Source organism: Pseudophryne corroboree, chromosome 8 (assembly GCF_028390025.1).
Source record: "Pseudophryne corroboree isolate aPseCor3 chromosome 8, aPseCor3.hap2, whole genome shotgun sequence".
In the NCBI taxonomy this organism is placed as follows: Eukaryota; Metazoa; Chordata; class Amphibia; order Anura; family Myobatrachidae; genus Pseudophryne; species Pseudophryne corroboree.
This window is the reverse complement of record NC_086451.1, coordinates 235,657,467-235,684,411: the sequence shown is the minus strand read 5'-3', so window position 1 is coordinate 235,684,411 and position 26,945 is coordinate 235,657,467. Positions and strand designations below refer to the sequence as shown.

At 47.1% G+C, this 26,945-nt stretch overlaps 1 protein-coding gene and 1 pseudogene across 12 annotated transcripts in view; both read right to left on the bottom strand.

The window, feature by feature from the left end:
- DLG3 (discs large MAGUK scaffold protein 3) overlaps positions 1 to 26,945 on the bottom strand; it is a 699,019-nt gene that overhangs the window by 20,322 nt on the left and 651,752 nt on the right. For 11 of the 12 annotated variants that reach the window (XR_010183050.1, XM_063937111.1, XM_063937110.1 and 8 more), the window contains one exon: positions 1,654 to 1,745. Coding sequence is in view for 11 of the 12 variants with exons in the window: in XM_063937111.1 (XP_063793181.1) it covers positions 1,654 to 1,745 (92 nt within the window). In the remaining variant the exon portion in view is untranslated. Of the gene's footprint in view, positions 1 to 1,653; positions 1,746 to 26,945 lie in introns of those variants that run through there. The other variant, XM_063937118.1, reaches the window with a different exon arrangement.
- On the bottom strand, positions 13,953 to 14,071 carry LOC134951719 (5S ribosomal RNA; annotated as a pseudogene).

Below are 26,945 nucleotides of genomic sequence, written 5' to 3'. Positions count from 1 at the left end.
ATATAAACCCTCTTGTCAGGGACAGGGTTTTCCTCTGATATATGCAACACATCCTTCATTGCTATAATCATGTAGCGGATGGCTTTAGCCATTTTAGGCTGCAATTTTGCCTCATCGCCATCGACACTGGAGTCAGAATCCGTGTCGATATCTGTGTCAACAATTTGGGATAGTGGGCGCTTTTGAGACCCTGCCGGCCTCTGAGCTGTAGGATCAGGCATGGGTTGAGACCCTGACTGTCCCAAGGCTTCAGCTTTATCCAACCCTTTATGCAAGGAGTTTACATTATCATTTAACACCTTCCACATATCCATCCAATCAGGTGTCGGCGCCGTCGGCGGAGACACCACATTCATCTGCACCTGTTCTGCCTCCACGTAGCCTTCCTCGTCAAACATGTCGACACAATCGTACCGACACACCGCACACACACACACAGCGATGCTCTAATTGAGGACAGGACCCCCACAAGGCCTTTTGGGGAGACAGAGAGAGAGTATGCCAGCACACACCCCAGCGCTATATAACCCAGGGATTACACAGTAACTTAGTGTTTACCCAGTAGCTGCTGTATAACTGATTTATGCACCTAAATTTATGTGCCCCCCCTCTCTTTTTACCCTCTTTCTACCTGGAGACTGCAGGGGAGAGCCTGGGGAGCTTCCTCTCAGCGGAGCAGTGGAGAGAAAATGGCGCTGGTGAGTGCTGAGGAAGAAGCCCCACCCCCTCAGCGGCGGGCTTCTGTCCCGCTTTCTGTGTAAAAATAATGGCTGGGGCTCATACATATATACAGTGCCCAGCTGTATATATGTGACTTTTGCCAAGAGGTATCATAATTGCTGCCCAGGGCGCCCCCCCCTGCGCCCTGCACCCTACAGTGACCGGAGTGTGTGGGAGCAATGGCGCACAGCTGGAGTGCTGTGCGCTACCTCATGTGAAGACAGGAGTCTTCTGCCGCCGATTTTGATGTCTTCTTGCTTCTGCCGGCTTCTGTCTTCTGGCTTTGCGAGGGGGACGGCGGCGCGGCTCCGGGAATGGACGACCAAGGTTAAGATCCTGTGTTCGAACCCTCTGGAGCTAATGGTGTCCAGTAGCCTAAGAAGCGCAACCTAGCCGCAGTTAGTAGGTTTGCTTCTCTCCCCTCAGTCCCACGTAGCAGAGAGTCTGTTGCCAGCAGAAGCTCTCTGAAAATAAAAAAACCTAACAAATACTTTCTTATCAGCAAGCTCAGGAGAGCCCACTAGGAGCACCCAGCTCTGGCCGGGCACAGATTCTAACTGAGGTCTGGAGGAGCCAGTGCACACCATTAGTACTAATTCTTTCTTAGAGTGCCCAGTCTCCTGCGGAGTCCGTCTATTCCCCATGGTCCTTACGGAGTCCCCAGCATCCACTAGGACATTAGAGAAACAATATTAAATGCAAAACCAAAAGTATTTTACATGATATAAGTAAACAGCTGTGGCACTTGTAGGAGTGTTTATTACTAGACCTCTACATGGGGTATCCTGATAATGAGACCTCAGAGAATAAACGTTATGAATTGAAGAATACCTTATGGAATTAAAGTCTGGAAACCACTTGCAATTGTTCTAACAATTGCACTATAATGAGGAGTGTCACAGAAGCACATACATTTAGCAACGATCAATTTACCTGTGAAAAATTCTCCAAACTCCTGCTCCAGCTTGGTGGCTTTATCAAACATCTTGTGAGCTTGCTCAAATGTTTGCCTCCGATTCATTTCCCTACAATGAGAAAAGGAACACTTTTAATCTCTCGCCTTTTAATTATCTATATTCACTTTATAGTAGACTCGCACATCAACCAGGACTCACATCACATTTCCAACTTCCATAAAAGTTGTTGAAAGTCAAAATATATACGATTTGCTAACACCATCTGTTAGATCTTCTGGTGACTGACACCTACTGGGCATACATCTCCAAATAAAACACTAAATCTCTACCTTTCACACACTGGGCAATAAATGTAACAACAAACAGTGCATTCTGTAAAGACTAACGTAACTAAGCCAAAGATAAAAAATTTGCTTGTGTAAAGGACGGTGAACTGTACAGTCTCCCTTTTCCAAGAACAAAACCGTTTAATCAAAAAAGAATAAATTCAGCACACCAGGTCTGATTCAAGTTCAGTCGCATTACAGGTAAAAGCGCAAAATACCGATGTTTGGTACTTTGTGCATGCATCATACAGGTTAGGCATCAGACATAGTACGGATGTAGAGGTCAGGTGACCGAGTCTGCAGCCGCTTGGGTGTGGGCAGCTAAGGTATACATTTCCCAAATTAAGGTGTGCCTCCTCCTAATTGCGGGAGTGCAGATGCCGGAGTCTCCATTTTCTGATGGAGATTTGCTGGCCTCAGTGACGGAGCTATGGTGGCCAGTCTGAGTAACCTCAGGGTTACTCAGCCAGCTGATGGTATTGGAGGTGAGCTGATGCTGTGTCCTCAGTTGCAGCAGAGGATAACACATGCGTGTAGTAGGCGTCTACTTATACCAGATGCCTCCTGCAGCATTACCATATCTGAGCATCACTGCTGCTACCAAGTAAGCAGCAGTCATGCACTTTATCTGAATCACCCCACAATGCTGTATTTCACAGAAAGCCTGTATCAAAGCCATAGGGATCTATTTACTAAGCCTTGGATGGAGATAAAGTAACAGCCAATCAGCTCCTTATTGTCATGTCACAGGCTGTGTTTGAAATATGTCAGTTAGGAGCTGGTTGGATGGCACCTAATCTCCGTCCAAGGCTTAGTAAACAGACCTTTTATTCACTGCCTGTAGTAATAAAATTGTACAAATGGCAGCTAGAGTGAAATAATTAAGTCTAATCTGAGTATATACACAGTCCAGTACCACTAATTATGAGGGGAAAAAAGTCCCACTTTTTGGCTGCTGCCTGTTGTGGTTAATAATATGCAGAAACGCATATTACTTTCTTCAATCTTGGACTTGATCTAAAACAGCATTACTTTCTTTGGCCTATTGGTATTGGAACACGATAGTCCGAATTTAGCTTTTTAAAGCAATCTTCACCTGAAACATGCTTTGAGTGCCCAAGTCAGCGAATTCTCACCCTTTGTTTCCATTACACAAGTACTTGTCAAGATTGCCCATTGTAAGGTCATATCTACTTTATACCCTGTTCCTAATCAGTTGCTTCCCCTACTGATTTACAGCCACTTAAAATAGGATTTTAATTACCTACCGGTAAATCCTTTTCTCGTAGTCCGTAGAGGATACTGGGGATACATTTAGTACCATGGGGTATAGACGGGACTACTAGGAGCTTTGGGCACTCTAAGTATTTAATAATGGTGGCTGGCTCCTTTTTCTATGCCCCTCCTACCAGACAGTCTAGGAAACTGTGCCCGAGGAGACGACCATACTTTGAGAGAAGGATATGAAAGAATAGTGGTGAGATTCCGAACCAGCACACACAAACCAGAGGATAGCCATGCTAACCAAACTTGAAACAGGTACAGCAACAGCTGAACCAACCAACAATACTTACCAAGTAACAGTGCAGGAAGAACGAAGCACCGGGCGGACGCCCAGTATCCTCTAGTCTACGGGACTACGAGAAAAGGATTTACCGGTAGGTAATTAAAATTATATTTTCTCTTACATCCTAGAGGATACTGGGGATCCATTTAGTACAATGAGGAAGTACCAAAGCTCCAAAACCAGGTGGGAGAGTGCTGAGGTTCCTGCAGAACTGAACTGAAGGTCCTCAGAGGCCAAAGTATCGAACTTGTAGAACTCTGCAAATGTGTTCGAACCTGACCAAGCAGCTGCTCGGCAGAGCTGTAAAGCCGAGACACAGCAGGCAGCCGCCCAAGAAGAATCCCCCGACCTAGTAGAGTGGGACTGTACAGATTTAGGAACCGACAATCCTGCCGTGGAATGAGCATGCTGGATAGTGAGCCTGATCCAGCGCGCAATTGACTGCTTTAAAGCTGGACACCCAATCCTACTGGGATCGTAAATAACAAACAGCGAGTCCGATTTTCTGTGACGAGCTGTCCTCTTCACATACACCTTCAAAGCCCTCATAACATCCAAAGACTTTCAAGTAGCAGCTGTCCTTAACAACCGGAACCACAATAGGTTGGTTGATGTGAAACGCAGACACCACTTTAGGAAGAAATTGCTGATGAGTCCTGAGTTCAGCTCTGTCCTCATGGAAAATTAAATAGGGGCTCTTAAAGACAACGCCCCCATCTCCGACACACGTCATGCTGAAGCCAAGGCCAACAGTGTGACGGTCTCCCACATAAGATATTTTACGTCTACCTCCTGTAACAGTTCAAACCAGTCCGATTGGAGTTACTGCAGTACCAAATTGAGATCCCAAGGTGCCGTGGGAGACACAAAGGGAAGCTGGATGTGCAGAATACCTTCCAAAAACGTCTGGACTTCAGGGACAGAAGCCAATTGTTTCTGAAAGAAAACGGACAATGCGTAAATCTGGACTTTTATGGAGCCCAGACGTAGGCCCACATCCACACCCGACTGCAGAAAAAGCTGGAAACGTCCCAGATGAAATTCCACCGCAGAATATTTTCTGCTCTCACACCAAGAGACGTATTTCTTCCAAATACGGTGGTAATGTTTAGATGTTACGCCCTTCCTGGCTTGGATCATAGTCGGGATGACCTTGTCAGGGATGCCTCTCCTGTCTAGAATCAGCTGTTCAACTTCCATGCCGTCAAACATAGCCGTGGTAAGTCTTGATAGACGAACAGGCCCTGTTGCAGAAGATCCTCGTGAAGAGGTAGAGGCCACAGATCTTCGAGGAGCATCTCCAGAAGAACCGCGTACCAGGCCCTTCTTGGCCAGTCCGGAGCGATGAGAATTGACTGAACCTTTTCCCTATTGATTCTTTTCAAAATTCTTGGGATCAGAGGAAGTGGAGGAAACCGGTACACCATCTGATAGACCCATGGAGTCGTCAGAGCGTCCACTGTCACTGCGTCTCTCGACCTGGAACAATACCGCCTGAGCTTCTTGAGACGAGTGGCTATAATGTCGATTTGCGGATATCCCCATTAGCGTGTCAAGCACCTGAACACTTGCGGGTGAAGGCCCCACTCCTCCGGGTGCAGGTCATGCTGCTTCCCATTTGTCTACTCCCAAAATGAAGACCGCCGACGCCGCAGCGCCTTTTTCTGCCCAGAGGCGAATTCTTGACACGTCTGATATTGCTGCTCTGTTTTTCGTTCCGCCTTGTCGGTTTATGTACGTCACTGCCATCACATTGTCCGACTGGACCTGAATGGCCCGATCTTGAAGATATGAGGCATGCAGAAGGACATTGTATATAGCCCTGAGTTCCAGAATGAAAAATTATATGTACATACAGCTAGAGATAAATCTCAAACTGTATATATATCTGGCGCTGAAATGCAATGTATGGTAATAATTTACCAGATGGTGATCAGTAAAAATCGTGACCTTTAGGGCTGCTGAGCAAAACAGCTGGTTAGGCTGAACAACTAATTGAAGTGCAAAGAAGGAAGAAATGCTCTGCGCACCAAAAATCACTTGGAATTAATTAATTGATTAATTAAGTGCAGTCTAGCAAGGAGAATGATTGACTCAATGAAGCTTGACCTTTTTTTATAAAGAAAAATATTTTATAAAACAGTTAATGACACAGAACAAAGTATATGAGACAAACAGTACATATATATATATATATATATATATATAAGCAGTATAAAAACCGGAGGTTTTCACCTCTTGCAAGTGTAAACAGAAACACTGTATCTAACTTTTATAAACGTGCTGTTTAAACAGCATACAATGTATCTAAAATGCAGATCAGATATCTTAAGTGAAAGAGGCTCTTTACAGAGAGCAACAATTGATTCTGACACTGGCGTCCCAGTGTGGAATCATATAAAATGTCCACAGATGGCTCCACAATATGAAATTATTAGAAGCAAAGCAAACGGTAATAATTACCCCCGTGCTGATTCCTGAGATGTAATGCAGAGTCCTGTATGCATTTGCACGAGGAGAATGTAAAGATTTGTAATTGCTGCCACAATGGTAATTAGAGGACAGACTTGCTGGAATACTTATTCTCCGTTGTAATAGCCGTCAGTTGACCATCAGATGATGACATATAGGGAGTTTCCCAGCAAGGGACGTGATCCGTATGGCTATCGGTAACAGCATGAAACGGCAAAGCCGCTGATGGCTGGCGCCGCACTGGTCTCACAGCGGAGATCCGTCTATATCCAGCTGATCGCAGCGGGATTATGATGTAGAAATGCCGTTAGCAACTGGACTCCCTTTAACCTCACTGCGGAGGTATGATTCCTGTAGGTCACTTGGCTTAGATGTGGACGGAACCGGAGTATCAGGACCGAGATGGTAGGAGCCCGTCTGTGGAGTAACAGATATCCACTGCACTGAACTCGTAGAAAGGGGCGTCAACGCGTTTCGTCTCCTAGCAACGGAGACTTCCTCAAGACGAAGGAACGAAGACGAAGGAAGTCTCCGTTGCTAGGAGACAAAACGCGTTGACGCCCCTTTCTACGAGTTCAGTGCAGTGGATATCTGTTACTCCACAGACGGGCTCCTACCATCTCGGTCCTGATACTCCGGTTCCGTCCACATCTAAGCCAAGTGACCTACACGAATCATACCTCCGCAGTGAGGTTAAAGGGAGTCCAGTTGCTAACGGCATTTCTACATCATAATCCCGCTGCGATCAGCTGGATATAGACGGATCTCCGCTGTGAGACCAGTGCGGCGCCAGCCATCAGCGGCTTTGCCGTTTCATGCTGTTACCGATAGCCATACAGATCACGTCCCTTGCTGGGAAACTCCCTATATGTCATCATCTGATGGTCAACTGACGGCTATTACAACGGAGAATAAGTATTCCAGCAAGTCTGTCCTCTAATTACCATTGTGGCAGCAACTACAAATCTTTACATTCTCCTCGTGCAAATGCATACAGGACTCTGCATTACATCTCAGGAATCAGCACGGGGGTAATTAGTACCGTTTGCTTTGCTTCTAATAATTTCATATTGTGGAGCCATCTGTGGACATTTTATATGATTCCACACTGGGACGCCAGTGTCAGAATCAATTGTTGCTCTCTGTAAAGAGCCTCTTTCACTTAAGATATCTGATCTGCATTTTAGATACATTATATGCTGTTTAAACAGCACGTTTATAAAAGTTAGATACAGTGTTTCTGTTTACACTTGCAAGAGGTGAAAACCTCTGGTTTTTATACTGCTATATATATATATATATATATATATATATATATATATATATATATATATATATGTACTGTTTGTCTCATATACTTTGTTCTGTGTCATTAACTGTTTTATAAAATATTTTTCTTTATAAAAAAGGTCAAGCTTCATTGAGTCAATCATTCTCCTTGCTAGACTGCACTTAATTAATCAATTAATTAATTCCAAGTGATTTTTGGTGCCCTGAGTTTCAGAATGTTGATTGGAAGAGCGACTTCCGGAGTTGACCATCTTCCTTGAAACTGCACCCCCTGGGTGACTGCTCCCCAAACTCTGAGGCTTGCGTCCGTGGCTAGCAGAATCAAATTCTGAATCCTGAACCGTCGGCCCTCGATTAGGTGAGAAGTCTGTAGCCACCACAAAAGGGAGATCCTGGCCTTTGGCGACAGGATCTAGTGCATGTGAAGATGCTATCCGGACCATTTGTCCAACAGATCGAGCTGGGAGGGTCTTGCATGAAGCCTTCCGTACTGAAAAGACTCTGAAGAGGCACCATTTTCCCCAGAAGGCGAATGCATAGATACACCGATATCCGGGTTGGCTTCAGTACATCGCAAACCATCGACTGGATTACCAATGCCTTTTCCAACAAAAGAAAAACATTCTGCGACTCTGTGTCCAGTATCATTCCCAGAAATGGGGGCTTCCGAGTTGGCTCCAAGTGAGATTTCGGAAGATTTAGAATCCACCTGTGATCCAGGAGTAGTTTGGTTGTGAGGCAAATGCTGTTCAACAACCTCTCCCTGGACAGTGCCTTTATCTCACTCCCTGCTTGCGAAGGAGAAACATCATCTCTGCCATCACTTTGGTGAACACCCTTGGTGTCGTGGAGAGACCAAAAGGCAGGGCCTGGAACTGGTAGTGACAGTCCTGCAGTGCAAACTGTAGATAAGTCTGGTGAGGCGGTCAGATAGGAATGTGGAGGTACGCATCCTTGTTATTCAGGACACTAGGAATCCCCCCCCCCCTCCCTCTAGACCTGAGAATGCCGCTCTCAGAGACTCCATCTTGAATTTGAACACTCCAATCAAAATCGGCCTTACCGAACCGTCCAGTTTCGGTACTACAAACAAGTTGGAATAATATCCCTTGTTTTGTAGATGAGGTGGAACTGGAACAATGACCTGAGTCTATACCAGTTTTTGAATGGCATCCTGTAAGGTTATACTTGCCTCTTTTGAAACTGGGAAGCCTGATTTGAAGAATCTGTGAGGTGGGAGCTCCTGAAATTCCAGTCTGTAGCTCTGGGAAATAAGATCTATGACCCAGGGATCCTGAGACGATGTTGTCCAGATGTGACTGAAAAATTTTAGTTGGGCTCCCACCTGCCAATCCTCGTGGTCCACCGTCATGCTGAAGGCTTTGAGGCAGCAGAGCTTGAGCTCTGTTCCTGAGAACCAGCAGCTGCTGTTTTCCGTGGTTTACCTCTAGCGCCTCTGATGGATGTAGAAGAACCTCTGGTTTTACCCTTAAAATTGGCAGTACGAAAGGACTGTAGGTTAGGTCCTGAGTAGGCCTTTCTGGCTGGGGGAGCTGCAGAAGGAAGATATGTGGACTTACCCGCAGTAACTTTGGACATCCATTTGTCTAGTTCATCTCCAAATAAGGCCTCTCCTGTGAAGGGTAGGCCTTCCACACCTTTCCTGGAGTCCGCGTCTCCACTGGCGCAGCCATAAGCCCCTGGGTGCTGACACTGCCATAGAGTCCCGTATATGTTGCAGGAGTAAAACAATCTCCCCCCTAGATAAGGAATCCAACCCCTCAATTAGGTTACCTGACCATTTAGCAACTGCTTTGGTAATCCACACACATGCTATAGTGCGTCTCTGGGCCACCTCAGCAGCCGTATACAAGGATTTGAGTGTGGTCTAAATTCTACGATCAGCCGTGTCTTTCAGGGAGGCTGCACCAGGGACAGGAAACACTATTTTCCGTGACAGCCTGAAGACTGATGCATCCACTATCGGTGGATTTTCCCATTTTTTCCTATCCTCGGGAAAAAAAGGAAAGGATGAGAGTAACCTTTTAGGAATTTGAAATTTCTTATCAGGATTAACCCATGGTTCTTCAAACAGGGTACTCCGTTCTTTTGACACAGGAAAAGTGACTGAGGACTTCTTTTTTACATTAATATAAGATTCCTCACACTCCTCTGTTACCTTATCAGGAATTTGCAGAACGTCTCTGATAGCTTCTATAAGAGACTCTATTCCTTGTGACAGAGCAGCATCTCCCCCCCCCCCCTCTGAGTTCCCCTCCCCCTCCTCCATGTCTGACCCATCATCAGAGTCAGAATGCAGGATATGGGCCAGAGTACGTTTTTGCGGACAAATGGCAGGGGACTGAGACGCTGGTTGGGGACCGAGTCTCTATTCATAAACCCATCCACAGATTGTTTTAAGTATTGCGTCTCTTTCTCATCGCGGGACAATTTAGTAGAAATTTGGTAAATAATTCCTTTAATAGAATCCAAACATGCTCGCTTTGCCCCGCTAGCCTGGGAAGGTACACTGCACCGAATACATTGTAGTGAGCCCCTTAGGGGAAGAGGAACACTCTGCCGTACATGAAACACTCTTTGCCTGACATATTGTAAATGTGACAGCAAACACACAGGAAAAGGTTAAAAGCACAATTAACCCACAAAGAGCCCTTCCAGGGAGTCACAGAGAAATTATGGAGCCAGCGCACTGCACCCTTATCGCCAATGCCAAGCTTAGTCGGGTCGCAGACAAAGTATCCAGATTGGGGACTTGATACACTAATAAATCGCTCCACCCTGCTATGACCCCCTGGTACCGCTGAGGTAAGCTGGAGTCACTCCGGAGGAGCTGCGCGTACCTGTCAATCAGCGCCTGTGTCCACTGCAGAGGGAAAATTTGGATTTCTTTACTTACCGTAAAATCCCTTTCTCTGAGTACATCTGGGGGACGCTGCGCACTTACACTTGGGTTAGAGTGTGTGAGTATGGAGTTTGGCACAAGCTATGAAAATAACTAACTCCTCCCCCTCTAGCCACTCCTATCAACTCCCTGTTCATAGGAAGGACTCCTCAGTTAAAGTTTAATAAAGCCGAGAGAGAGAAAACAAAACCAGCAATCAATAAAAAGACAAAAGGTAAGGGATCACAGAGTCCCCCAGAAGGACTTAGAGATATATACGTTATGGTAAGAACTTACCGTTGATAACGGTATTTCTCCTAAGGCGAGAAGAACACACATGCACACCCTTCCATACAAGAAGGAAGAGGTTAGTGAGTAGCAAGATCCTCAAATCAGGTGCGTCAGGGTGGGATCCCTGTGGAACCTGTGGACTTAGTAGAAATACCGTTTTCAACGGTAATTTCTAACCATAACATATATTTCTCCGACAGGGTCCATAGGTTATCCACAGGATAATAATGGGATTTCCCAAAGCAATTTTAGTGGTGGGGACGCTCCTGATTGGACAGGAGAACCTTACGCCCGAATTCAGCGTCATGAGAGGCAAAAGTATCCAAGCATAATGTCTAATATATGTGTTAATGGAAGACTATGTGGCTGCCTTACATATCTGTTCTGCGGAAGCACCATGTTGTGCTGCCTATGAAGGACCTACCTTACGAGTAGCGTGAACAGAGACATTAGGCGGAACAGGGAGATCCGCTTGAGAATATGCTTCCGAAATAGTCATTCGAAGTCCCCTAGCCAGCGTCTATTTATTAGTAGGCCATTCTCTCTTGTGGATTCCGCAGAAAATGGAGAGAATCTGTCTTTCTGATGGCACTGGTGCGATCCACGTAGATCCTTAATGCTCGGACCACGTCCCGCGACGCATCTCCCGCAGAAAGCCCCAATACCTGAAAAACCCGGGACTACAATTTCTTCATTAAGGTGGAATTTAGACACCACCTTCGAAAGATACCCAGATCTAGTTCTGAGAACTGCTTTATCTGGATAAAAAAAATCAGAAATGGGGAATGACATGTAATGCCCTTAAATCTAATACTCTTCTAGCTGACGACATAGCCAGTAGAAAGAGAACTTTAGCTGTCAACCATTTAAGATCCACTTTATTAAGTAGTTCAAATGGGGCAACTTGAAGGGCTTTCAGGACTAGACTTAAGTCCCAGGGCACTGTAGGAGGAACAAAAGGAGGTTGAATGTGCAGCATTCCCTGGAAAAAGTATGCACATCTTGTAACTTGGCAATTTTCTTTTGAAACCATACAGTCAATGTTGATACTTGTATTCTCAAGGAAGCCACCTTCGAACCCTTATCCATTCCCGCCTAAAGGAAATCTAAGACCCTGGAAACTTGGAAAGATTTCGAGTCTATATTTCTTTCACTGCACCATGAATATAGGCCTACCATATTCGGTGATAAATGCGAGCTGAGGAGGGTTTTCTCGCTCTGAACATTGTTTGAATTACCTGTAGCGAGAATCCTCTTGATTTCAGGACAGAGGTTTCAAGAACCACGCCGTCAACGATAGTGGAGCATCTGTCGACATTCTCTGCAGATCTGTGTACCAATGCCTTCTGGGCCAAACCGGAGCCATTAGAATCACGGCACCCTTTGCTGCTTTTATTTTCCTCACCACCCTGGTTGCAGGATGATCGGAGGAAATAGATACGCCAGATGAAAATCCCATTTCACTGACAAGGCGTCCACAAAGTTCGCTCTGAGATCCTTTGTTCTTGCCCCGTATGCGGGCACTTTGTTGTTCAGACGGGACGCCATGAGATTTATCTCTGGCAAACCCCACTTGTCTACCAGAGTCTGAAAGACTTCCGGGTGTAGAGCCCATTCGCTTGCTTGAACGGTGTGTCGACTGAGAAAGTCTGCTTCCCAGTTTAGGATGCCTGGAACGAATACTGCGGACAAGGCAGGAAGATGGAGTTCTGCCCATCTTAGTATGTGACTTACCTCCATCATTGCTGTTTGGTTGCGCGTTCCTCCCTGACGGTTGAGGTACGCCCCTGCCGTTAAATTGTCAGAGCGGATCTGGACTGGTCTTCCTTGAAGAGTGTCCTTTTCCTGAATCATTGCCATGTATATGGCCCAAAGTTCCAAAAGATTTATTGGCAGGCAACTTTCTTCTGTGGTCCATTGTCCCTGGAACCATAATCTTACGTACACTGCTCCCCAGCCCTGAAGACTGGCATCTGTTAGCCAAAAAGGTTCTCCCCTTTGTCTAGATGGGCTATCTGTTTGCCACCAGGCTGATGACTTTCTTACCTTGTGTGAAAGTACCATAGTCTGTTTATCGTCTGATGTATTCCATTCCATCTGGCCAGAATCAGACGCTGTCGAGGTCTTGAGTGGAATTGTTCATACTCCACCATGTCGATTGTTGACACCATCAAACCCATCAGTCGCGTAGCTGCGTGGATTGATATTGTTTTGACTGTGTAACAACTCCTGACTGTACCTTAGATATCTTGTTCCGAGGTAATCAATTTTCTGCAGACTTGAATTCAGTACCGCCCCACGGTGAGTCATCCGTTGTGACGGAACCAAAGATGACTTTGCCCAATTTATGAACCACCCGTGCCTCTGCAGACAAGTCATTGTCTGTTGGAGATGGCACAGAAGCTTTTCCTGTGATTGTGCCAGGATAAAAAAGGTGGTGGAGGTATGACAATTTTCTTATCCCCTTCCTGCGGAGATAAGCTGCCATAATCATCATAATTTTGGTACATACTCTGGGGGCTGTGGCTAACCCAAAGGGTAAGGTCTGGAACTGAAAATGTTGCTGGAGAATGGTGAACCTTGAGATAACACTGATGGAACAGTGCTATAGGAATCTGTAGGTAAGCATCCTGACTATCCAGGGATACCATGTAATCTCCTGGCTCCATGCAAAAAGTATGGAGCGCAACATCTCCATGTGAACCGTGGTACCCAAACTTATCTGTTTAGGATTTTGAGAATAGGGTGAAAGGATGCTTCTGAACCCAAACCCAGTTGGAGTAAAAAAAAAACCTATCCCTATTGTGCAGGGGTTACTGGAATGACTATTCCTGACCAAAGCAATTTCTGAACTGCTTCTTGAAAACTTCTGTACCCGAGATGGACTGGAACAGAAGAACCTTTAAGGAGGATGCTTCTAGAAGGGAAAGCATAACCTAGAGATACCGCTTCTCGCACCCAGGCATCTGTTTGTAGACTGCTACCAGATCTGTGCAAACTGAAGAAGTTGGCCCCCTATCCTTTTGGGGTTCACCAGGAGGAGGCCCGCACCATCATGCTGATGGCTTATCCTTTGGTTTGGAAGCTGGCCCTCTGACTGTCTATGCTTCTTTGCCTTACCAAACTTATTGTATTGGGGCTGTTTCATTCCTTTATGACCGACAAGGCCGAAACCGGACCCCTAGGTTTGGGGTTATATGTGGAAGGAAACGTGACCTTCTTGGAGTCTCTTTCTGACTCCAGAATATCTGTTAACTCCTTCCCAAACAGAAATTTTCAGCCAAAGGCAAAGTTTCCAGAACCTTCTTTGATTCTGAATCAGCTTTCCATGTATGTAAGCAAAACTGCTCTACGAGCAGCTATAGTTAATGCTGATGCCCTAGAACATTAATGTCCATATGAGCTATATGGGATTCTTGCTCCCTTGCAGGCGCTGAAAACCTGTCTTCCAGTACCTCAGCCCAGTGTACCTACAGCACCTGGTATTCCTAGGTGGTCTCCCATCCAAGAGCTAACCAGGCTCAACACTGCTTAGCTTCCAAGATCTAGTGAGATTGGGCCTATCCAGTGTGGTGTGGCTGTAGATTGCAAGGTGAAGTCATGGCTGGCCTTATGACTGCCCCAGACAGAGACAATATGGTTTTCAGAAAACCATCCCTTTTTTGATGTTGATGACAAAGGCCATATAGATCAATGATATGCGTATCTACTTTAGGAGGCACTTCCTATCTTTAAACAGTCCCCCGCTGGAAAAGGATATTTGGAATCCCATTTACTGGGAACCTATATTCCTTATTGGGTATAAGCCAAACCTTTTACAGCTGCTGGGGTCCCCCATGAGGAGGCCATAATTTTGGGGACGTTTAAACATAGGTACCTTATTTTTAACACGGGCTCTGTTTATCCTCTGAGGACAGAAAAGGCCTTTACTGTTCTCATTTATTCAGCTATATTCACTGAGCTGATACCCTCTACCTGTTCTTTGTATGCCGAAGTAGAGTATGTAGAACTTTCATTGTCTGATGAATCATCATGTGTAGCCTGTGCAGTTGATGATTTATTTACACTCTGTTTCTCAGCTTGTTTTATTGGAGAAGCTGCTGGTAATACCATAGGTAGAGAGCTGCATGTATGGGTTAATAGTGAACCCTATTCCTGGTATTGATGCTGTAGGAATTAACCTTTCAGCTATACTGTACAAGGTCTGTGCAAACATCGCCCAAGGGGGATCCTTCTGTACTTGATGTAGATCAGGGATCTGCCTTGTATTATGCTGAAAAGCAAACCATTTTACACATAAACCATCCTGTACCAGATCAGAGGGGATAACATAGTTTTTGCAAGACAACATGATATGAGTGTTGGTGTTACTGTAAGTGTACTCGTCACTTTTGCCGCTCTTAGACATAAATAATCAGCACTTTCACAGTGTACTACACAATTTGTGACTGTAACCACTTTACCGTTCTAAAGTGATATCAATCTGACCCTTACCCATGCACCCGCATTGAGGATCAGAAGACCAACTGACAAACATATATAAAAGTCAGCAATCACACTAGCAGTCAGTCACATGTTATATATGAGTCATATGAGCACATAATCAACTACGAACACATTTTAAAGTATGTAGGAGTACATATTACTGAATTCTGTTTTATGCAGACGTAATGCGAAGAAAACCACAGTAATGTACACAGACTCATATGCAATAGGCACTTAAATTTAACTATTCATACTGACAAAAGTAGATAGAAAATTAGTGCTGTATAACCCGTACTCAGTAGAGTGGGATACAGGGAGATTCACCTCACTTCCAAGATCGATCAATACGTTAGCGAACGCTGAGTGGATCCAGACGCTACTAGTATACACCGCCGCTCCGGGAACTTTTAGTGAGCACAGACGCACTGCATACAGACGCACCGGCTATACAGACGCTTTTATTGCGACCGGGTCTCCTCGCGGTAGCGCTTAGTGAACACAGACGCAGCGGCCTATGCTGCGACCGAGAACCCTCTTAGTAACGTCTGAGAGGGAAGTGAGGCAACAGTTCATGGCGGGAGACTCGCGGAAACTGGTCATGAACTGGGGGAGAGGGGCGACGAGGAGAGCGTCTAACTCCCCACCGCTGACATCAACCCTAGGGATCGCAGCCTCATACTATTCCAGGTGAATTATGATCCCTAAGGCCTAGCGCTGGAGCACCCGTGGTGGCGGCTCGTCAGCTGTTTGGTAGTCTCTTTCCAATACAGTGCGGCTGTGTCCGTATTCTCCAATTACGGGGAACCTATGCCTTACCTTCTCCCCGTGCTCCGGCCACAGCCTGGTAACGTCTGCTGGACCTGCTAGTATATCCGACACAGACGCTCGCCGAGACAGCACTGCACACATGGGTAAGCGTTGTTGCGACCCGGCGGAGAGTTGTTGGAGCGACTCTTTATAATATGCGTATAAGACGCTGCTAAGAAAGATCGCTCAAAAACATAGTAAGACTATAAAAATAAAATAAGAAAGCTTAAGGCTGCCATAGAACAGCAGCCCTCTGACCATGGTCCAGCTCCTGCCTCACCAAACAAAAAACTGATTTGCCTGAGCCAGTGGGCGGGGATATATGGACGGGCCCGTTGCATCCTGGGAGTCATGAAAGCTTGTGATCGTTTGGTGCCAATCCGCTGTCGCTCCATCATATCCCTTTGTTATCCTGTGGATAACCTTTGGACCCTGCGGAAGAAAGATTTTACAATAAGTAAAAAAATCCAAATTTCTCTATCATCCATCTGGGGGACGCTGCTCACTTACACTTGGGTGATATCCCAAAGCAAGCCAAAGAGGGGGGTGAAATAAGCAGGAAATCCACCCCTAAGATCAGACACCCAATAGAGGCATCCCCCCATACCAAAAGTATGGAAACAATAGAATCCTGTGAAGGTTGCAGCTCTACACAGCTGCACAATAGAGGCACCTCCACGAACAGCACAGAAGGCCCCAACGGCCTGAGTTGCACAATTCTGCAGAGGGTCAGGAACAGCAGAGGACACATAAGGCTGACGGGTAGCTGATGTGACCCAACGAGCCTCAGTGTTCTTAGAGACCGGTCAACCTCGCTGGGACGCACCAAGAACTAACAACGTGTCCGTACAGCGAATTTCAAATGTTTCAGTTCAAGGTTTGTCTTGAACCCAGGTCTCAATATACACTGGTCTCTAGCAATAGTGTGCTGAGCCACAGCTCCTCTGTTGAAAAAAGGAGTTTTGTATGTAAAACCACTCTAATAGAAAAACCAACAAAGGGGGACTACAGCAAAGGACTGCCAACTCAGAAACACATTGAGCTGAAGCAATGGGCAAAAGAAAACAAAACCAACGTAAGAGGAAGGAACCGCCACCCAACAGAGTCCAGAGGCTGGAAAGGAGACACAGGAGCTACACATGGAAACTGTATATGCAATAGCTGTGAAGGAAACACCGAACATCCGAAAGAATGTTGGTAACCATGTCTGGAAAACAAAATCTAGAGCAGAACCCTGTATCTGAAGATAAGAAGACAAAGTCCTTTTAACAACTGTTCTGCAGAAAAGACAATAGGCGAAAAAGACCAAGAACTTCAGCTGAGAGGCCTATATATTCGCACCAAAAGATGAAAAGTTTTACTAAGCACTGTGATTGGTTTGCGAGCCTGAAACATAGTCAGGGTTACCGACTGAGGTAAACTTATTACTCTGATGATGTTCTCCACAATCACGCCGTCACCGTAAGACGAGACAAATCCCGGTGATGACACAAAGTTTGTGAGTGAAGTTCTGGCCAAAGAGGTACACTATAAGGAGCCTTGGCCACCCTGGTCTGAAGCATTGCAGAGCAGTGTTGACAGCCAAATCCAGAGCGATTTAGTTAGACCAAAAGAGCCACTGGTCAAATACGTTGAAGCAGTCACTGGATCTTGTCAGAGGCAGAAACAAATATGCCAGATGAAATCGATAAGGAGCTAACACGGCGTCCATGATTGCCACAAGAGGATCCCCGGAGCGATCACCGTAACAAGGAAGTTATTTTTGTAGAGATGAGAAGCCCTGAGGTCGATGTCGGATCGTCACACAGGTACATCAAAATCAGAAAAACCTGTTGGATTATTTCACATTCTTCAGGGAAGAAAAGCATGACAACCCGGGAACTCAGCTTCCCAGTTGTCCATTCTGGAAATGGAGACGGCAGACATTGCCGGAACCCAAAGTTCCTCCCTCTGCGTATGTGAAATACCGTTCCGACGGCTTTCCAGCTGCAAGTGCCACTGTACATGTTGATATAGGCCATTGCGGTTTCGAAGTTCGACTGGATGCGGGCTGCAAGACCATGCCAATCTTCTCTTTATCGTTGCAATTTTTTTTTTGTACATGTGCTGCCAAAGCGAGCACTTGTAGAAAGCCTTGAGCTGGAGCCAAGGCGTCGTGCACTGCCCGGAGATGGAAGTGACATCTCCACTGCGGACCTCAATGTTTTTGAAAACCAGAGTTGAAACCCAAAACCGTAATGTCTGAGACTAGTGACTGTGGTTATGACCTTCCATGTCAAGACAGAAAAAGGAGTCCTATGGGTCAGATTCGGATTGTGTAGACACCAACGAAGATAGTGTTCACACTAGCCTTCTTTTGCGGGGCACTGCGCCCTGCCCCTTTTCTGAGTGAACCCATGACCTGTTACACCTTACTGCTAGAGCTATTTACTCCTGCCTGCAAGTCACGCTATGATTTGGAAGCGGAATTCCACAAATCGCAATCAAAATGAATATATGGGCGTCATAGACAGGGCAGAGATGCAGGATTGAATAGAAATAGAATCCAAGAAAACAACATTGGCAGAGGATAGAGCTTCAGAGACCCAATCTGTCAATGGATAATTTGAAAAATAAGAATTTACTTACCGATAATTCTATTTCTCGTAGTCCGTAGTGGATGCTGGGGACTCCGTAAGGACCATGGGGAATAGCGGCTCCGCAGGAGACTGGGCACAAAAGTAAAGCTTTAGAACTACCTGGTGTGCACTGGCTCCTCCCCCTATGACCCTCCTCCAAGCCTCAGTTAGGATACTGTGCCCGGACGAGCGTACACAATAAGGAAGGATTTTGAATCCCGGGTAAGACTCATACCAGCCACACCAATCACACCATATAACTTGTGATCTAAACCCAGTTAACAGCATGATAACAGAGGAGCCTCTAGAAAAGATGGCTCACTACAGTAATAACCCGATTTTTTTGGTAACAATAACTATGTACCAGTATTGCAGACAATCCGCACTTGGGATGGGCGCCCAGCATCCACTACGGACTACGAGAAATAGAATTATCGGTAAGTAAATTCTTATTTTCTCTGACGTCCTAGTGGATGCTGGGGACTCCGTAAGGACCATGGGGATTATACCAAAGCTCCCAAACGGGCGGGAGAGTGCGGATGACTCTGCAGCACCAATTGAGAGAACTCCAGGTCCTCCTCAGCCAGGGTATCAAATTTGTAGAATTTTACAAACGTATTTGCTCCTGACCAAGTAGCTGCTCGGCAAAGTTGTAAAGCAGAGACCCCTCGGGCAGCCGCCCAAGATGAGCCCACCTTCCTTGTGGAATGGGCTTTTACAGATTTTGGCTATGGCAGGCCTGCCACAGAATGTGCAAGCTGAATTGTACTACAAATCCAACGAGCAATAGTCTGCTTAGAAGCAGGAGCACCCAGCTTGTTGGGTGCATACAGAATAAACAACGAGTCAGATTTTCTGACTCCAGCCGTCCTGGAAACCTATATTTCCAGGGCCCTGACAACGTCTAGCAACCTGGAGTCCTCCAAGTCCCTAGTAGCCGCAGGCACCACAATAGGTTGATTCAGGTGAAACGCTGAAAACCACCTAAGGGAGAAACTGAGGACAAGTCCTCAATTCCGCCCTGTCCGAATGGAAAATCAGATGAGGGCTTTTACAGGATAAAGCCGCCAATTCTGACACGCACCTGGCCCAGGCCAGGGCCAACAGCATGACCACTTTCCATGTGAGATATTTTAACTCCACATATTTAAGTGGTTCAAACCAATGTGACTTTTGGAACCCAAAAACTACATTTAGATCCCAAGGTGCCACTGGAGGCACAAAAGGAGGCTGTATATACAGTACCCCTTTCACAAACGTCTGAACTTCAGGGACTGAAGCTAGTTCTTTTTGGAAGAAAATTGACAGGGCCGAAATTTGAACCTTAATGGACCCCCATTTCAGGCCCATAGACACTCCTGTTTGCAGGAAATGTAGGAATCGACCTAGTTGAAAATTCCTCCGTCGGGGCCTTACTGGCCTCGCACCACGCAACATATTTTCGCCAAATGCGGTGATAATGTTTTGCGGTTATATCTTTCCTGGCTTTGCTCAGGATAGGAATGACTTCATCCGGAACGCCTTTCTCCTTCAGGATCCGGCGTTCAACCGCCATGCCGTCAAACGCAGTCGCGGTAAGTCTTGGAACAGACAGGGTCCTTGCTGGAGCAGGTCCCTTCTTAGAGGTAGAGGCCACGGATCCTCCGTGAGCATCTCTTGAAGTTCCGGTTACCAAGTCCTTCTTGGCCAATCCGGAGCCACGAATATAGTGCTTACTCCTCTCCATCTTATAATTCTCAGTACCTTGGGTATGAGAGGCAGAGGAGGGAACACATACACTGACTGGTACACCCACTGTGTTACCAGAGCGTCTACAGCTATTGCCTGAGGGTCCCTTGACCTGGCGCAATACTTGTCGAGTTTTATAAACATGTGGAAAACTTCTGGGTGAAGTCCCCACTCTCCCGGGTGGGGGTCGTGTCTGCTGAGGAAGTCTGCTTCCCAGTTGTCCACTCCCGGAATGAATACTGCTGACAGTGCTATCCCATGATTTTCCGCCCAGCGAAGAATCCTTGCAGCTTCTGCCTTGCCCTCCTGTTTCTTGTGTCACCCTGTCTGTTTACGTGGGTGACTGCCGTGATGTTGTCCGAATGGATCAACTCCGGGTGACCTTGAAGCAGAGGTCTTGCTGAGCTTAGAGCATTGTAAATGGCCCTTAGCTTCAGGATATTTATGTGAAGTGATGTCTCCAGGCTTGACCATAAGCTCTGGAAATTCCTTCCCTGTGTGACTGCTCCCCAGCCTCGCAGGCTGGCATCCGTGGTCACCAGGACCCAGTCCTGAATGTCGAATCTGCGGCCCTCTAGAAGATGAGCACTCTGCAACCACCACAGGAGAGACACCCTTGTGCTTGGTGACAGGGTTATCCGCTGATGCATCTGAAGATGCGACCCGGACCATTTGTCCAGCAGGTCCCACTGGAAAGTTCTTGCGTGGAATCTGCCGAATGGGATTGCTTCGTAGGAAGCCACCATTTTTCCCAGAACCCTTTCATTGATGTACTGAGACTTGGCTCGGTTATAGGAGGTTCCCGACTAGCTCGGATAACTCCCTGACTTTCTCCTCCGGGAGAAACACCTTTTTCTGGACTGTGTCCAGGATCATCCCTAGGAACAGAAGACGAGTCGTCGGAATCAGCTGCGATTTTGGAATATTGAGAATCCAATCGTGCTGCCGCAACACTACCTGAGATAGTGCTACACCGACCTCCAACTGTTCCCTGGATCTTACCCTTATCAGGGAATCGTCCAAGTAAGGGATAACTAAAATTCCCTTCCTTCGAAAGAGTATCATCATTTCGGCCATTACCTTGGTAAAGACCCGGGGTGCCGTGGACCATCCATACGGCAGCGTCTGAAACTGATAGTGACAGTTCTGTACCACAAACCTGAGGTACCCTTGGTGAGAAGGGTAAATTGGGACATGAAGGTAAGCATCCTTGATGTCCCGAGACATCATGTAGTCCCCTTCTTCCAGGTTCGCAATCACTGCTCTGAGTGACTCAATCTTGAATTTGAACCTCCGTATGTAAGTGTTCAAGATTTTAGATTTAGAATCGGTCTCACCGAGCCGTCCGGCTTCGGTACCACAACAGTGTGGAATAATACCCCGTTCCCTGTTGCAGGAGGGGTACCTTGATTATCACCTGCTGGGAATACAGCTTGTGAATGGCTTCCAAAACTGCCTCCCTGTCAGAGGGAGACATCGGTAAAGCCGACTTTAGGAAACGGCGAGGGGGAGACGTCTCGAATTCCAATTTGTACCCCTGAGATATCACCTGAAGGATCCAGGGGTCTAATTGCGAGTGAGCCCACTGCGCGCTGAAATTCATTGAGACGGGCCCCCACCGTGCCTGATTCTGCTTGTAAAGCCCCAGCGTCATACTGTGGGCTTGGCAGAGGCGGGAGAGGGCTTCTGTTCCTGGGAACTGGCTGATTTCTGTAGCCTTTTTCCTCTCCCTCTGTCACGGGGCAGAAATGAGGAACCTTTTGCCCGCTTGCCCCGAAAGGACTGCGCCTGATAATACGGCGTCTTCTTATGTTGAGAGGCGACCTGGGGTACAATTGTGGATTTCCCAGCTGTTGCCGTGGCCACCAGGTCTGAAAGACCGACCCCAAATAACTCCTCCCCTTAATAAGGCAATACTTCCAAATGACGTTTGGAATCCGCATCACCTGACCACTGTCGTGTCCATAACCCTCTAATGGCAGAAATGGACAACGCACTTAGACTTGATGCCAGTCGGCAAATATTCCGCTGTGCATCACGCATATATAGAAATGCATCTTTTAAATGCTCTATAGTCAATAATATACTGTCCCTATCTAGGGTATCAATATTTTCAGTCAGGGAATCCGACCACGCCAACCCAGCACTGCACATCCAGGCTGAGGCGATTGCTGGTCGCAGTATAACACCAGTATGTGTGTAAATACATTTTAGGATACCCTCCTGCTTTCTATTAGCAGGATCCTTAAGGGCGGCCATCTCAGGAGAGGGTAGAGCCCTTGTTCTTACAAGCGTGTGAGCGCTTTATCCACCCTAGGGGGTGTTTCCCAACGCACCCTAACCTCTGGCGGGAAAGGATATAATGCCAATAACATTTTAGAAATTATCAGTTGTTATCGGGGGAAACCCACGCATCATCACACACCTCATTTAATTTCTCAGATTCAGGAAAACTACAGGTAGTTTTTCCTCACCGAACATAATACCCCTTTTTGGTGGTACTCGTATTATCAGAAATGTGTAAAACATTTTTCATTGCCTCAATCATGTAACGTGTGGCCCTACTAGAAGTCACATTTGTCTCTTCACCGTCGACACTGGAGTCAGTATCCGTGTCGGCGTCTATATCTGCCATCTGAGGTAACGGGCGCTTTAGAGCCCCTGACGGCCTATGAGACGTCTGGACAGGCACAAGCTGAGTAGCCGGCTGTCTCATGTCAACCACTGTCTTTTATACAAAGCTGACACTGTCACGTAATTCCTTCCAACAGTTCATCCACTCAGGTGTCGACCCCCTAGGGGGTGACATCACTATTACAGGCAATCTGCTCCGTCTCCACATCATTTTTCTCCTCATACATGTCGACACAAACGTACCGACACACAGCACACACACAGGGAATGCTCTGATAGAGGACAGGACCCCACTAGCCCTTTGGGGAGACAGAGGGAGAGTTTGCCAGCACACACCAGAGCGCTATATATATACAGGGATAACCTTATATAAGTGTTTTTCCCCTTATAGCTGCTGTATTGTTTATACTGCGCCTAATTAGTGCCCCCCTCTCTTTTTTAACCCTTTCTGTAGTGTAGTGACTGCAGGGGAGAGCCAGGGAGCTTCCCTCCAACGGAGCTGTGAGGGAAAATGGCGCCAGTGTGCTGAGGAGATAGGCTCCGCCCCCTTCTCGGCGGCCTTATCTCCCGTTTATCTGTGTATTCTGGCAGGGGTTAAATTCATCCATATAGCCCAGGAGCTATATGTGATGCATTTTTTGCCATCCAAGGTGTTTTTATTGCGTCTCAGGGCGCCCCCCCCCAGCGCCCTGCACCCTCAGTGACCGGAGTGTGAAGTGTGCTGAGAGCAATGGCGCACAGCTGCAGTGCTGTGCGCTACCTTGTTGAAGACAGGACGTCTTCTGCCGCCGATTTTCCGGACCTCTTCTGTCTTCTGGCTCTGTAAGGGGGCCGGCGGCGCGGCTCTGGGACCTATCCATGGCTGGGCCTGTGATCGGTCCCTCTGGAGCTAATGTCCAGTAGCCTAAGAAGCCCAATCCACTCTGCACGCAGGTGAGTTCGCTTCTTCTCCCCTTAGTCCCTCGATGCAGTGAGCCTGTTGCCAGCAGGTCTCACTGAACAGAAAAAACCTAAAACTAAACTTTTCACTAAGCAGCTCAGGAGAGCCACCTAGTGTGCACCCTTCTCGTTCGGGCACAAAAATCTAACTGAGGCTTGGAGGAGGGTCATAGGGGGAGGAGCCAGTGCACACCAGGTAGTTCTAAAGCTTTACTTTTGTGCCCAGTCTCCTGCGGAGCCGCTATTCCCCATGGTCCTTACGGAGTCCCCAGCATCCACTAGGACGTCAGAGAAAGGATCATCTTATACAATAATGGACAACTTGCATTATGCAATCTGCAACCGCAATAAGATCCATTCATTAGCCAAGATACGGCATAGGAATATTTATGTCAGAATGAATACCAATTTAATATCCGCCTCACTGTTGTTAAACCGCGGTTATTTAAGGTCACATACTGTACTTTAGGAAGACAGTCATCTTAGGCCACCACATGATGGATGCATCTACTAATTATTAGTGGAACCTCCATCAAGTCAGTGTCTTCATCAGCGAAAAGGATAATAATAATTTACTCACCGGTAATTCTATTTCTCGTAGTCCGTAGTGGATGCTGGGGACTCCGTAAGGACCATGGGGAATAGACGGCTCCGCAGGAGACTGGGCACATCTAAGAAAGATTTAGGACTATCTGGTGTGCACTGACTCCTCCCCCTATGACCCTCCTCCAAGCCTCAGTTAGGAACTGTGCCCGGAAGAGCTGACACAATAAGGAAGGATTTTTGAATCCCGGGTAAGACTCATACCAGCCACACCAATCACACCATATAACACGTGATAGGAACCCCGGTTAACAGTATGATAACAAATGGAGCCTCTGAAGAGATGGCTCACAACAAAACCCGATTTTTGTAACAATAACTATGTACAGGTATTGCAGACAATCCGCACTTGGGATGGGCGCCCAGCATCCACTACGGACTACGAGAAATAGAATTACCGGTGAGTAAATTCTTATTTTCTCTGACGTCCTAGTGGATGCTGGGGACTCCGTAAGGACCATGGGGATTATACCAAAGCTCCCAAACGGGCGGGAGAGTGCGGATGACTCTGCAGCACCGAATGAGAGAATTCCAGGTCCTCCTCAGCCAGGGTATCAAATTTGTAGAATTTTGCAAACGTGTTTGCCCCCGACCAAGTAGCTGCTCGGCAAAGTTGTAAAGCCGAGACCCCTCGGGCAGCCGCCCAAGATGAGCCCACCTTCCGTGTGGAATGGGCTTTTACAGATTTAGGCTGCGGTATGCCTACCGCAGAATGCGCCAGCTGAATAGTGCTACAAATCCAGCGCGCAATAGACTGCTTAGAAGCAGGAGCACCCAGCTTGGTGGGTGCATACAGGATAAACAGCGAGTCAGTCTTTCTGACTCCAGCCGTCCTGGAAATATAAATTTTTAGGGCCCTGACTACGTCCAGCAACTTGGAATCCTCCAAGTCCCTAGTAGCCGCAGGCACCACAATAGGTTTGTTCAAGTGATAAGGTGAGACCACCTTTGGGAGAAACTGAGGACGAGTCCTCAATTCTGCCCTATCCATATGGAAAATCAGATAAGGGCTTTTACAAGACAAAACCGCCAATTCTGAAACCCGCCTGGCCGACGCCAAGGCCAACAGCATGACCACTTTCCACGTGAGATATTTTAAATCCACAGTCTTAAGTGGTTCGAACCAATGTGATTTCAGGAATGCCAAAACCACATTGAGATCCCAAGGTGCCACTGGGGGCACAAAAGGAGGCTGAATATGCAGTACTCCTTTGACAAAAGTCTGAACTTCGGGCAGTGAAGCCAGTTCTTTTTGGAAGAAAATCGACAGAGCCGAAATCTGGACCTTAATGGACCCCAATTTGAGGCCCAACGTCACCCCTGCTTGCAGGAAGTGCAGGAATCGACCCAGTTGAAATTCCTCCGTCGGGGCCTTCATGGCCTCACACCAAGCAACATATTTTCGCCAAATGCGGTGATAATGTCTTGCGGTGACATCCTTCCTGGCTTTGATCAGGGTAGGGATGACTTCCTCCGGAATACCCTTTTCCTTCAGGATCCGGTGTTCAACCGCCATGCCGTCAAACGCAGCCGCGGTAAGTCTTGGAACAGACAGGGTCCCTGCTGCAGCAGGTCTTGTCTGAGCGGCAGAGGCCAAGGGTCCTCTGTAAGCATCTCTTGAAGTTCCGGGTACCAAGCTCTTCTTGGCCAATCCGGAACCACGAGTATGGTTTTCACTCCTCGCCTTCTTATTATTCTCAGTACCTTGGGTATGAGAGGTAGAGGAGGAAACACATAAACCGACTGGTACACCCATGGTGTCACTAGAGCGTCCACCGCTATCGCCTGAGGGTCTCTTGACCGGGCGCAATATCTTTTCAACTTCTTGTTGAGGCGGGACGCCATCATGTCTACCTGTGGTTTTTCCCACCGGTTGACCAGCATTTGGAAGACTTCTGGATGAAGTCCCCATTCTCCCGGGTGGAGGTCGTGTCTGCTGAGGAAGTCTGCTTCCCAGTTGTCCACTCCCGGAATGAACACTGCCGTCAGTGCTAACACATGATTCTCTGCCCATCTGAGAATCCTTGTGGCTTCTGCCATCGCCATCCTGCTTCTCGTGCCGCCCTGTCTGTTTACATGGGCGACCGCCGTGATGTTGTCTGACTGGATCAGTACCGGCTGGTTTTGAAGCAGGGGTCTTGCCTGGCTTAGGGCATTGTAAATGGCCCTTAGCTCCAGGATATTTATGTGAAGAGAAATCTCCTGATTTGACCACAGTCCTTGGAAATTTCTTCCCTTTGTGACTGCCCCCCAGCCCCGAAGGCTGGCATCCGTGGTCACCAGGACCCAGTCCTGTATTCCGAATCTGCGGCCCTCTAGTAGATGAGCCCTCTGCAGCCACCACAGCAGCGACACCCTGGTTCTGGCCGATAGGGTTATCCGCTGTTGCATCTGGAGATGGGACCCGGAACATTTGTCCAACAGGTCCCACTGGAACGTCCTTGCGTGGAACCTTCCGAATGGAATTGCTTCGTACGAAGCTACCATTTTTCCCAGGACTCGTGTGCATTGATGTACCGACACTTTTCCTGGTTTTAGGATGTCTCTGACCAGAGATGACAATTCCTCGACTTTTTCCAGTGGAAGAAACACTCTTTTCTGGTCTGTGTCCAGAATCATTCCCAGGAACAGAAGACGTGTCGTCGG